The 14,787-nt window shown below is 44.0% G+C and overlaps 1 protein-coding gene across 2 annotated transcripts in view; it reads right to left on the reverse strand.

Moving 5' to 3' along the window:
- tbc1d1 (TBC1 (tre-2/USP6, BUB2, cdc16) domain family, member 1) overlaps positions 1 to 14,787 on the reverse strand; it is a 182,643-nt gene that overhangs the window by 47,725 nt on the left and 120,131 nt on the right. For both annotated transcript variants that reach the window (XM_084318722.1, XM_084318723.1), the window contains exon 12: positions 6,210 to 6,398. In XM_084318722.1, the coding sequence (XP_084174848.1) occupies positions 6,210 to 6,398 (189 nt within the window). The remainder of the gene's footprint in view (positions 1 to 6,209; positions 6,399 to 14,787) is intronic.

Below are 14,787 nucleotides of genomic sequence, written 5' to 3' on the forward strand. Positions count from 1 at the left end.
AACAGTTCCGCTTAGCCTACAGGTTGCAGGCGACTTCAGCTACTGCTTTGACCCATATAGGGATTTAACATCAGTCAAATTCAACGAGAACGAGAATGAAACGCTCTCATTTTATTCAGTGCCGTTGTCTCCAACAGGCCCCTGCAGACACATGTGCACCACTCTCACTGTTTAAAAAAATATATATATTACGTTAATGTCTATTTTTTAAACGCTCCTGATGCCCAATGCATATGCTTTCAGTAGAAGCCTTGCATGGAATGTTAGTGGTGTTCTCCTTCTTCCACTATGGCTGCTTGGAACCATTGGTACATTAACCACCTTCAAAAGAAAATGCCTCATTTCTGTGGAGTGTCAGAGTAGGTAAAACACTGGAAACCATGATAGCACTGTTCTACTGTGACCGGTTTACAAGATCCAGTAATAAAATACAAAATTAAAAAAAAATTGTTTCTCAGGGCGGCTAAGTGGCGCAGTGGGCAAGACACTCACCGCTAAATCAAATCAAATTTATTTGTAAGGCCCGACAACACACGTTAATGTCCCCATGGGCCGTACACGTCTTCTTTAAACAAGTCAAGAAGAAACATAACAATAAGTCAAGAACAGAACAAGAACACCATAAGGTCCAACAAATTTAAAATAAATGCAAATAAATGAAAGAATGCAAGCACTCCCAGACATACCCCACGCGAAGGTAAGGAAAAACTCACTAAAACCTAACAATAGGGAAAAATGCTCCACAGGCAGTGTGGAGGAGAGAAACCTTAGAAGGGCCATTCAAGGGGGGATCTCCCTTCTTAGATGTCTAGTAGTGTTGCAGACTAACAGTTGGTAAGCATGCACGCAGGAGATGCTGGGTTCGAGCCCAGCTCTCGGCGTTGCTTCCGGCTTGGCTGGTTGTTCATACTAATACAATTGGCAGTATTAGGGGGTGGGAAAGCCGGTGGGTGGGGATCGGACGTTGTGGACAGCGACTCCTACAGGTCGGTTGGTGCGCCTGTACAGCAGAATCAGGAAGTATCGGGGGCAGTGTGAGCCTCCCACGCGTTACTCCTCGCCACTGAGAGATCACGCTGTGCAGGTGAAAAGATGCGACGGCTGCCTCCTCGTGTACCGGAGGGGACATGTGATGCAAGGCTTCGTCCACATTGCAGCCGACCAGTGGGAGGCATGGTCTAACAACGTTCGAGACAGGAGAGGGTAGAATTGGATTATACGAAATTGGGATGGGAGAAAAATAGAAAATGGGGAGAAAAAGTAGATAAAAAAAATCAAATATAAAATGTGTTTCTCATACATCAACACATTGTTTTGCACATAGCAAACTTCGTCTCTTCCACTGTGTGTGTGTGCACGGTATATTTCATAAAAGGCATAGTGCACAAAAAAAGCTAGGGTTGTTTTTACACACAGTCTATAGGTCTGTAGTTGCCAATACCTTGCTTCACAGTACAATTGTGTGCGTTTATAATGCACGGTTTGAAGGGAGCCAGTATGAACAGGAACAGAGGCGTTGCTGACACGTCGCTCACACACTGCTCACATGATGCAGGCTTAGCAGGGCCAGGTAATAAACCACACTAATCACTGACTGCATCTAATCCAATACTTCTCCGTCAGGGAGATCTAACGTACCAAATGCAGATAAGATTTCTGACGAGACTGTTACACTCATCTGTTGGTATTGGATTTTCACCATTGAGGAATTTCCCTGGCTGGTATTGACCTATCTCACGCCCGCCCTCTTTACTGGGTCCTCCAAACACAACTGAAGTGACATAGATGGATATAGTCAAAGGGCCCTGTATCCGACACCGGTATGAATACTGGTGCGTCTTTAAATAGCAGCTGTGTGAGACCAAGCTCCCTGGGGCCAGAGGTCATCTGCTCTGCCTCTTATCAGTCCGTCACATGGAGTGTCTGCTCCACTTGGAACCTTTCATTTCCTGCAGTCCAGCCAGCTCTCAGTCTGTCCTCGGGACGCCCCCCGCCCCCCCCCCCCCACACACACACACACACACACGCACACGCACACACCTGTGCTCCCAGTTGGCTCATAAATGGGGCAGACAGACAGACAGGCTGCTTGGACAGGGAGGCCAGCTCAGCTCCACCCTGACATATAATGGGTGGAGACGCGGACCGCACCCTGCGGGAAGAATTAAACAATAAAACTATTAAGAGACGCCCAAGCAAACACTGGAGACGGAACAGGAGGAGGGACAGCCAGACTGTGTGTGACACATATGCACGGACCGCACACACACAGTGAAAAGAGCAGGGTCGCCGTTCAGACTTGATTTTATTACATCATTATTGACCGACATTCTCTCCTTCCACACCCAGCTCTATAGGCAGGGATTTACGCTTTTTGAAAGCACACAGGTACGGGTGTGGAAATGGATGAGGTGGAGAGTCTGATGACGGGTCTCTGTGTGTGTGTGTGTGTGTGTGTGTGTGTGTGTGTGTGTGTGTGTGTGTGTGTGTGTGTGTGTGTGTGTGTGTGTGTGTGTGTGTGTGTGTGTGTGTGTGTGTCTCTAAAGGTGCCAATTGGGTCAGGTACGTGGGTGCAACACTCAAATACACACCCAAAAAATAAACATACCGGTATATAAGCCCTATATATTCAAACCTAGAAACAAAACCAAGTTATGTCCCTGAGCACTATCATTTGGCTGTGTGTCTGCATTCTGTCAAAACAGATGAGGGCAGGTAGCCAGATGTCTATCTTCAGAGAATGTAATTTCACTTCCAGAGAGGCCAGGTCACGATACCAGTCAACACGCCCAGAACGCTGCTGTTCAGACTGATGTCAGAACTAGTGGTGTTGATGAAAGGATGTTGGTTCTCCCTCTCTTGGTTATTTATCGTTCCGATTACAGACAGAATTGGCATGGATTATATTATATAGTCATATTTTGGCTCAGAATTATATAATTTTTATTGATGATGACTAATGAATGTTGCCATTGGCCAGACAATTTCATCCATTAAAATTTAGAAACTACACGGTCGTTGTGGTTATCACAATGACATGAGCGTTAACACTTTGACTGCCACTCACGGCTAATCTCGGGTTTACGATAGTTACGTTGAAAGCCACTCACGAGATTTCTCGGATTTTTTTTTTTTTTAGCGATCTGAAACTATATTGCATCACGCGAGCCTACCCTAGCCTACCCAAGGGCCGCCGGCGATCAGATGTGAAAAAAGCGCCCCCTATCGTCTCCCAGATGACATCAGGGATTTTGGAATAGACTCAATGAAAATGGATGGGGGGAAAAAATATGCCAGTCCACATTTTCCAGTCCACTGATGCAGCCGGGGTTATCAGAGTTCATTCTGGATCCTCTGTGCTCCAGCGGTTTCACTGTAAAATCCATGAGGAAATGAAAACGGCTATTATCAGTGCGTGCGTGCACTAATACTATTGATCATCTAGCGTTTATTTGAAAACGATTCATAAATAGGCCGACAAATATCAACGTTCTGGAATATTCCAGTAAAAGGCGATTATCACAGAATGGGCTGTTTTTTTTACCTCAAAACGGGTGCTTTTCAAAATGCTCTCAAATGGAAATGAAGCGATAAAAAACCAATCTGCCTTGACAGCACTGACTGGAAAATGATTCTTTGATAAGCGACGGGCAGATTAGACACATAGCCATAATTTAAAACATAGATTAGGCGATATTAACGTTAACATTGGCACCGATGGTGGCATTCAAATACTAAGTTGTGCGCCCCCTGGTGGCACTGAAAGTGTTAAAATGGAAACCACGTTTTTTTTGGTGATGGTTATAAGTATTGGCGTTAGCATTAGCTACGTAGCTTAAATAGCAAGAGGTAGAGGAATATTTGAAAAAATAACAGGAAAGAATAGAGAAATGGGTCTTCCTCCTGATATATCACTGTTGGAAGAGATACAATTCTATGGTGATATTAGGCCACCAAGCTGGAAGGAAGTGGAAGCTGTAGTAAGGCGTGCAAAGGCTTCTTCAGCCACCAGGGCCGAATTTAGCCCCAACCCGGGTTTATAGAAGTGTTCCCGATGTACTCAGATTCTTGTTGAGAGTATTATGGGATAAACAGGTTATACCAAGAGCTTGCTGACAAAACATCGGATTGGTTATTGATGCAGGGAGCTGTCATTTTTGGTGAAACTTACTTGGGAAATTTAGACCACGATTGTGTTCCTTGTCAAAAAGTACACACATTGTGCAAAACCACCTGCCAATCTATTTCTGCTGGGCAGGTAAACTCACTCTATTTCTGCTGGGCAGGTAAACTCACTCTATTTCTGCTGGGCAGGTAAACTCACTCTATTTCTGCTGGGCAGGTAAACTCACTCTTGCAAATTTGTCCTAAATTGCCTACTGCAGCTTTAATCTACACGTGTATGCACTGAAAAATTTAACATGTTATTAGTAGTGATGACGGTGGTAAAGGGAGCTTGTGTTAATGATCCATACAGCGTTCAGTATGGAATGAAGACGTCTATGTCACCAGACACGCCATGGGTCTTCATTTTACTCTACCAAGAACAAATGCACTTAAGATAACTGGAATTGTATACCTGTGAAGATAATGATGATCAGCAACTAATTTACTTTTAAGAAAAAGCTGAAAATGCTGTTATGAATAATGAAATACAGTTGAGTTACTGATTTATTTAGTTAGTATTGTTAGTTTAGTTAGTTATTATTGTATTTGTGGCTAGAGCCTTTGTGTTTTTTGTGAGATTTTAAAGATATTGAGAATGTATTTAGGCTAAAGTGTTTATGTTTTTAATGTTTTTTTATTACTGTAATGTAATGTACTGTAATAATTTAATGTTGTAAGTTATGTGTTCGGACCCCAGGAAAAATAGTATTTCACCCATGGGTGTAGACTAATGGGGATCCATAAAATAAACAAATAAACAAATAAACGACTGCCTTTTTACATCTTTTTCTTTCTCCAAATTAGTAGTTATACCAATTTCTGGTTGTTGCACTGCCCTACTGTCAGTCTGGGGAGGGTTTAGACTACCACATGCTGCCCTACTGTTGGTCTGGGGAGGGTGTAGACTACCACATGCTGCCCTACTGTTGGTCTGGGGAGGGTTTAGACTACCACATGCTGCCCTACTGTTGGTCTGTGGAGGGTGTAGACTACCACATGCTGCCCTACTGTCAGTCTGGGGAGGGTTTAGACTACCACATGCTGCCCTACTGTCAGTCTGGGGAGGGTGTAGACTACCACATGCTGCCCTACTGTCGGTCTGGGGAGGGTGTACTGTAGTCTACCACATGTTGCCCTACTGTCGGTCTGGGGAGGGTGTACTGTAGTCTACCACATGTTGCCCTACTGTCGGTCTGGGGAGGGTGTACTGTAGACTACCACATGTTGCCCTACTGTCGGTCTGGGGAGGGTGTACTGTAGACTACCACATGTTGCCCTACTGTCGGTCTGGGGATACATGTGGAGTCACTAGCCCCTTCTTTTCACCTGACAGCGAGGAGTTTCATGAGAGAGCGTAACGTGCACAGAGGTTCACGCTATCTCCCCCCAGATCCCCTCCCTGCTGAACAGGCACCATGACCAACCATTAGGTGTCTCTATGGCAACGATCAGGACACCCGAACACTGCCAATTGTGTTCATAGGGACGACTGACCAAGCCAAAGATACTGCAGTCACCAGGATTTGAGCCCTGGGTCTCTGTGGTGGTAGTGCTTCGACCTCTACACTACCCAGCCGCGCCCGCAAACACAACGTTACCATTACATTAGGTAATTCACACACCGTTTTAGTGATGTTGATGTACTGTAGGCGTAGGTGTAGGCCTACACGCTTATTTGCATATTGATCTGGGAAACAAAATCCAACCACAAGTGGTCAGATAAGACTCATGTGCAGACGCATTCCGATGCCAGGTGTGAAGTGAAATGCAAAATACAGGTCTGAACAGGGCCTGAGAATGTGTGCATAATGTTTATGGGCATAATGCGTGTAAGTATTGTGCATGATTGTGTATGGTGAGTGCATGCTGCCTAATATGGTGTGTGTGTGTGTGTGTGTGTGTGTGTGTGTGTGTGTGTGTGTGTGTGTGTGTGTGTGTGTGAATGTGTGTGTGTGTGTGTGTGAATGTATGTGTGTGTGTGTGTGTGTGTACCACTGTGTGTGTGTGTGTGTGTGTGTGCGCGTCACTATGTAGGTGTGTACCTTGTAGTTTTTGGTTTTCCGTCTCCATCCTCAGGAGCAGGATCTGCTGCAGGATAGCCTTCCTCCACAGCTCCCTCAGCTCCGCTCTGCTCCTCCTCTTCCTCTCCTCTGGCACCACCTCCAGGGAGTCTCCGCCTCCTGCCTGGGCCCCGCACACACACCCTGGCTCCAGAGACAGATCCCCCCGGTCTGAGAGAGAGCAAGAGGTGAGACAGAGGTCAGCTGATACAATCTTCTATTCTTATAAAACTGGTCAATTACAAGGACAATTAAAAGAGTTTACTACTGGTTTGTGAATTGTAGACATTTCCAATAAACCCAATAAACCCTCATTCTGACTGCTGACTAACTGGTTACTAGTGTTGTAAGCATCACTCGCGCTGACTATCAATTATGTTGGTCAGGTGATCAATTTGACAAGTTTATAAGGTAGACTTGACAACTATACAAGAACAGCCCCAATGCAACATAAGATACACATAAAAAAAAAAAAAAAACATTCTGACAAGGAGGGTAACAACTGTCAGCAGGTCCTCCTACACATCATCCACTCTCATACTTTGATTGAAACTTTTATTAACAGATTGCAGAATGGGTACAATACAGTACGGCTTAATACAAACAACTGCTAAGAGTAGGGATGCTGGCTCCCCATTGCTGCACGAATCCGCTTCAAGGCCCTTGACCTAGCATACCGTGCGGCAAAGGGAACTGCTCCCGCCTACCTCCGGTCAATGGTCTCTAACTACACACCCTCAAGACCCCTACGCTCTGCATCTTCTGGCCGCCTCAGACCTACTCCTATCCAAGCTCCGGGAGGGTCATCAAAGAGAAGTCGCCTATTCTCAGTCCTTGCCCCACAATGGTGGAATGAACTACCCACCCCAGTTAGGACAGCCGAAACACGTCCAATCTTTCGCCGTCGACTAAAGACTCACTTCTTCAACCATTATCTGAATTAAAAAAAAAAAAAAAAAAAAAAAAAAATCTAACCCTAACTAACCATACTGTCATGCACTTGTCCTAATAAACTAACCTACACTGTAGCACTCAACACTTTGATGAACATTGTTACTCAGCTGATAGAGTTGTGCTCTTCCTGATGGCTTGTCGTACAGAACTTGTAAGTCGCTTTGGATAAAAGCGTCAGCTAAATGACTAAATGTAAATGTAAATGGATGCACCGAAATTTCGGCCACCGAAAGTTTTCGGCCGAAAATGGCAAAAAATTGCCTTTCGGCTTTCGTCCGAAAGAGTTTTTTCACCGAAAATATATCACCGAAACAGAAACAACCTGTAACCTAACGCGTGTTGTTGTGATGATGTCGCGCTGTCGGGAGTCGCGCTGTTTCTATGTAAACTCTGCGCGCAACGCGTCCAATAAATGCGTCTTTAACATGCTTTTATATCCTTATTTACTATATGCCCGTCGCGGTTAATCACTGAGTGATCTAATATGCATATTATTCAGAGCGAGAGGGGGGGGGGGGGATTGTGTTTCTCACATTGACGCTGTCTGTCTGTCCCGTGTCTACTGTGCCAAAGTCAAGAGAGCACGTTCATCTGGGGACTAGAAAGGTGCGCTCAGTAGAGCACAGATGTCCGCTGCGGGAGCCAGAGAAAAGATGGAATTAATGTACTGTATGCATTCAGAAGTGCTGAATAAATGTTTTATGGACCCATAATAGTGATTATTTATTATTTAAGTTAAGTTTTGCCATAATCATATATTTTTCCATAATCATAATGTTCCACAACATTGGTAAAAAAAAATCTATTCTATGAATCATTTTCGGCCTTTCGGCTTTCGGCCAACTGTTTTCTATTTTCGGTATCGGTTTCGGCCAAGAATTTCCCATTCGGTGCATCCCGAGCTAAGAGGATGCAGACCAGAGAAAGACTTTCGTCTTGTTTACATCAGGGTCCTCCATACAAAGTGTTAAATAAAGAAAAGGGGATGAACTCACATTTGACAAAGTTGTCAGTGACTGAACACAACGCAACACAACACAATGACTCCACCACAAACTACAGGGTGGATCCCATTGAAATAACCAGCTTTGTCTAAAGGACAGATATGACATAACAGCCCAGAGATCTCGTCCCTCAGCTCATAGGAAGGTCAAGATACAGGTTGACCTTTAAAAAGCACACACACATACGTACATCTAGTTATCTAGTTTGCACGCAACCGCCACACACTTGGTGTGCAGATATGGTAATCTGATCACATCTGTAAGAATATGTAAGATAAGCTTCTCCTGGATTCACGCAGATACACATTACACACACACACACACACACACACACACACACACACACACACACACACACACACACAGACAAAAGAGACAACAACATGGTCTTTGTGTCTGTGTGTCAGCGGAGACTGCCGTCTGTTGGACCCTTTCAAGACATGTTGAAACCAGCAGAGTCACTATACAAACACACACACAGATACACACACAGATAACCACACAGAGACGGATCTTTCTGAGGAAAAGGATGTGTTGGTCGAACAAACCGACTGCTCCACAGTGCAAACAGAACAGCACTTCAATCCTGCTGAACACTCACCTCTGAGGCCTGATACACATGTGCGTGCCACACACACACGCACACACACGCACACAAAGTGGCACCATCCACTCCCTGAGCAAACACTCCTACTTGGCCAGAGACAACGCCCAACGCGCGATTGCGTGCATGCGCACGCACGCAAACACACACACGCGCAAAAACACTCTACATGCAAACTGGGTCAACACGGTTGGCGCTTTCCTTATGGCTCCGTCTGTGTGGGGACTGTCAACATGACCTTGAAAGAAAACATCACACAAACACTCTTGACACACCCATAAGCTCATAAATGCACATATGCGTAGGCTACGCACACACACACCCAGTCACTCAATCAATCATAACTAGGGAGGTCAAACGTTTTTCTGATGTCATCGAGAAAAGAAAAACAAATTTGAATAATATACACGTATAGTCAATATTTATTTAAATTACATATTCCACTTCTGTGAGATGGTCTGCAACATTACAAAAAAATATAAAAGTTTGTTTTTAGTTGCAAAATTAAAAAATATGATTTTGTTACCAGAACATCATGTAATCATTTGACCCAGCAGAAAACTCACTAGTTAAATGTTACCTTTTTAGTCAAGCGGTTTGCGTATATTAACGATTCTAAACCGTGCTTAAATGATGAAAAACATGTTTTTCAAAGATAGCCTTTATGTAAGCACAGTGTGAGAACGCAGAGGCCTCGACTCGGACGCCTCCACCACGCTTAACACCATGCCAAACACTTAAGACGGCGCACCCGTCGCCTTTTGGTTAAAAACTCAAAAGTCCCAAACGGAAAGAATAATACGATTTCACACAGTTGTAATCAAGGCTTTGGGAAACACCTGGATGCAAAAACCTTGTTGTCAGCTCCTATTTAAGGAGAGTAGCTGAGATTTTGGGGCCAAAACTGTGTTCTGAAGAGCAGTGGGCGAAGCTCCCTTTGCGATTCCATTACGGCAGAACGTGAGCACCCTAGCATAATCTCTCTTTGTAATTCATCCACGCAACCTTGCTGTCAAACAACACGAGCCATCACAGAGGCCTGCCAAAAGCGGAGTAGAATCTGCTCTTCTTGGCAGCTGATGATCATCAATATAAACTTCAGCAGAAGAGTTGACAGTGGACAGTAAAGAGGAGGAGAGATGTCGGAAAGTCAATATGGGCAAACTGGCAGCTAATCCTCTGCAGAGGCAGCGCACAGGCTCAGAGAGCTCACATGTTAGTGCTACATTCCGCTGGGCTCTTTTAGACTTAAAAAAAAAAGGAAAACCAGTCCTAAGAACACCAAATCGACTTCTTATTCCAATGATCTTGGGACGACTCAATTAATATCTCGGAAGGCTAGAAATAAAAAGAAACAAACAAGGAAAATTTTTGACGTATGATGAATGTATGATGAATTGAAAATGGGGGGCCCTGGGGGACATCAGGGGGACCCTGATGTAAACAAGACGAAAGTCTTTCTCTGGTCTGCATCCCCTTAATAAAATTGTGTGTATTGAGCTGTACTGTATTGTACCCATTCTGCAATCTGTTAATAAAATTGTCAATCAATCAATCAATCAATCAATCAATGAAGCCCATTTCTGTTACTGGCTGGAGACTGAACTTAGTTTGGCCTAGGTGGAGTCAGAATGTTTGTTTACCTACATATTACATATACACCAAAATATTAACTTCACATATTCTAGTGCTACCAGTTCTGAGTTAGAAAATGTGACAATTCTGCCCAGAAAGTATGAACCTGGATATTAGATTAAATGTATTGTCATTGTACAAGTACAAGGAAATGCAGTTGACATTTACCCAGAATGCAAGTAGCAGTAAAGTACAGTATAAATACAGATACATACACAGGCATGTACATACAATACACACATAATTATATATAAACACAGTATAGGAATGTACACAGTGTTATTGCCAGATATACTGCCAAACTGTCCACAAAATCAGCTCCTCAATATTTTACCTCGGAAGTAAATTACAGTTGTAATTGGAGAATTTGTAATAGCAAAAGTACCGTATATATAAGAAGTCTGGTTCAGAGTGGGTTTTTTGCTTTAACAAAGATTTAGTACAGTAGATGGTAAAGTAGTATTTTGTACAGTAGTTCTGCTAGTTAGAAATAATTGTTTGCACCTCCACACACATATAATTATCAAAAACAGATGTGAACTTTACATGCAAGCACTAGCAGGTTTCTTTTTTGCGCGCACGCACACACACACGCGAAAGTGGCATCAGACGCATCAGGATACATTGCAACTATTTCTCTTTTGTTTTAGTTTTTTAGCCTTTGCAACTCCAGTAGAGATCAATACTGGAGGCGTCAGCTGTAGCTTACATTTTATATATCAGTATATATAGTATAATATTATGTATATATATTATATATAAATAACTGCTTTATATCTCATACCCCCCCCCGCATTTCACTGTATGCTTGTATGCCGTGAGAAATAAAACTCTTGACTTGACTCTTGACTATAACACAGAGAAGAGTGACAGAAAACATGACACAGAGAGAGAGAGAGAGAGAGAGAGAGAGAGAGAGAGAGAGAGAGAGAGAGAGAGAGAGAGAGAGAGAGAGAGAGAGAGAGAGAGAGAGAGAGAAAGAGTGAAAGAGTGAAAGAGTGAGAGAGAGAGAGAGAGAGAGAGAGAGAGAGAGAGAGAGAAAGAGTGAAAGAGAGAGAAAGAGAGAGAAAGAGAGAGAAAGAGAGGGTGAGAGAGAGAAAATGACAACACAGGTCTCTGGCCGGATTAGAACCCAGGACGTTGCATTTACATGGTATGTTCATTGAGCCACCAGGAATATCTGTGTCATTGATATGACTTAGTACTCGATCAACCGTTCTTCATTCTCTAGGTGTTGTAGACATGGTTCATTATCATTGTTCCGATGAAGAGTTAGAGAAGACTTAATTTGTTTTGTCAGATTTGTGTTGTTGGGAAACACTTGATAGCGGTTCTGGGGTTGATGACTTTCAATCCGATACCAGTTTTGAGTTTTATTGAGTTTATTATCATTTGTATTATGCCACTGCCATTATATAATGAGTATGTGACAAATATAACTTTGACATTTGGGTCCCATAAGTTACTACATTCTCACCTGACATAGAAATTCAAGTGAAAGAGTGCAGAATGACTCTTAGACAAACAATTAAACATGAAGACATTAAGAGATTAACATGGTGACAGGAGGCTGGTGAGACTCCCTCCCCCCATCTCTCTAGCTCAGACACATAATGCAACATGTAGAAATCAAATCCATACAGTATAGTACCTTCTCTCATTCACACAAAGACCAATGCACTATACAATTATGCTCTTCTAGACACACGTTTAGCCTTTAGCAACAAATGTTAAGAGTGACACCCAGTGGACAAGCATTGTAACGTCACCAGTGTCCACTCCACATACAGTACCATCACCATATCAGTGGTGATAATCAGGGAGATTTTCTGTCCGTCTGTCATTGTAGTACTCCATAAAGTGTGTGTGTGTGTGTGTTCCCTCTTTCATGGAAGACCGGTCTTCCAGAATTTTCCCATGGAGATTAATGAAGATCTATCTTATCCGCCTGCATGCAGTCAAATGCAGGCAATACACAATCCAAACATCTAACCTGTCAACGCTCGCTCTCAGTCTTCTGCCACACTGGTGGTGGGTGAAGGCTAGATAAATTACATAACTTCTATAGCGATCATATGAAAACAGGCTCGAGAGCTTTTTACATTCCCGAGCAGCGGGCGCAAAGTTGGTAAACATTGGTAAAACCAAGGAGCTGATCGTGGATTATAGGAGAGGACAGCAGGAGACACACACACCACTGAGGATAAACGGGGCTACCGTGGACAGGGTGAGCAGCTTTAAGTACCTGGGGGTCCACATCTCAGAGGATCTGACATGGACAACACACATAGACTCAGTCGTAAAAAAGGCGAAGCAGCGCCTCTACCACCTGAGACAGTTAAGGAAGTTCAGAGTATCTGGGAAGATACTCCAGTCCTTCTACTAGGGAGCTGTAGAGAGCATCTTGACGGGAAACATCACTGCCTGGTATGGAAACAGCACGGCACAGGACAAGAAGGCCCTACAGAGAGTGGTGCGCTCAGCCGAGCGTACCACAGGTATTGCACTACCACCCCTGCAGGTTCTATACAACAAGAGGTGCAAATCCAGAGCCTGCAGAATAATGAAAGACCCTCACCACCCCAACAACAGCCTGTTCCAGCTGCTGAGGAACCCCAGCTACTAGGACAGAGAGACTTCGGCTCAGCTTCTTCCCCCAGGCCATCAGAGCCTTGAACACTAAACTCTCCACACACAAGCACACATGAGCACACGCACAACACACACACTGTACACGCTCACACACTAGCAGCCACTTTAACATGAGCAAGCACACACTCATGCTGCACACGCCCACACTTATGGCCACTAAGGAAAGGTCACTTAAAAATAGTATAGTAACAGTAACAGTGTATTGCACTACCAAAGGACCTAGCATGTCCTCCATGCTCTGTAAATAACTTATGTACAAATACCGATATGCCCTACTATGTTACTTGTTTATTGCACAATGTTGTTTTATTGGATTCTATTATATGTTGTTACTACTGTATTGCACATCGTTGCGGGCAAGACCACCCGCATTTCATTGTATACTTGTATGCCGTGACAAATAAAACTCTTGACTTGAAAGTCATCTGAGCCAATTCTGCACTCCAGACAACTGTCCCGGTCCCAACTCTTCCCGCCAGGTTGGTCCGTCTCAGTTCCCCAGGTGGCGGCGACGCAATCGAGGAGCAAGTCCATCATCATCAAAAAGAAGGGGAAAAAGGCAAAGAAACTGAAGAAAAGAAAAAAAAGAAAAAAAATGAAGGAAGGTTAAGGTTGTTCGACGTGTGCAACCGACTGCTGCTATCTTTCTACCAGTCGGTTGTAGCCAGCGTCCTCTTTTTTGCTGTGGTGTGCTGGGGGAGGGGGGCAACATCAGCTCGAGGGACTCCAACAAGCTGAACAAGCTGGTGAAGAAGGCTAGCTCCGTAGTGGGTGGTGAGATGGCAAATCTAGAGGTGGTGGCTGAGAGGAGGATGAGGAAAAAGATAGAAGCCATTCTGGAGAACCCCTTCAACCCCCTCTATGAGGAGCTAGTCAGAATGAAGAGCACGTTCAGCCAAATACTTTATCCAAAGCGACTTACAAGTTCTGTACAACCGGTCAGCAGGAGGGGTACAACCGAGTACTTGAGTAACAATGTTCATCAAACAGTATTGAAACTTGAGTTCTACAGTCTTGAGTGTATAGTAGTAAAGACATATTAGCATAGTAGGTAGTGATATAGGCAAGGAAGATTGTTTAAATACTCTACCTGCTGTCAGTATGAAGCAGGGTCACTAGGTAACCTACCTGCTGTCAGTATGAAGCAGGGTCACTAGGTAACATACCTGCTGTCAGTATGAAGCAGGGTCACTAGGTAACATACCTGCTGTCAGTATGAAGCAGGGTCACTAGGTAACATACCTGCTGTCAGTATGAAGCAGGGTCACTAGGTAACATACCTGCTGTCAGTATGAAGCAGGGTCACTAGGTAACATACCTGCTGTCAGTATGAAGCAGGGTCACTAGGTAACATACCTGCTGTCAGTATGAAGCAGGGTCACTAGGTAACATACCTTCTGTCAGTATGAAGCAGGGTCACTAGGTAACATACCTGCTGTCAGTATGAAGCAGGGTCACTAGGTAACATACCTGCTGTCAGTATGAAGCAGGGTCACTAGGTAACATACCTGCTGTCAGTATGAAGCAGGGTCACTAGGTAACATACCTGTCAGTATGAAGCAGGGTCACTAGGTAACATACCTGCTGTCAGTATGAAGCAGGGTCACTAGGTAACATACCTGCTGTCAGTATGAAGCAGGGTCACTAGGTAACCTACCTGCTATCAGTATGAAGCAGGGTCACTAGGTAACATACCTGCTGTCAGTATGAA

Source organism: Notolepis coatsorum (assembly GCF_963971535.1).
Source record: "Notolepis coatsorum genome assembly, chromosome: 7".
NCBI lineage: Eukaryota > Metazoa > Chordata > Actinopteri > Aulopiformes > Paralepididae > Notolepis > Notolepis coatsorum.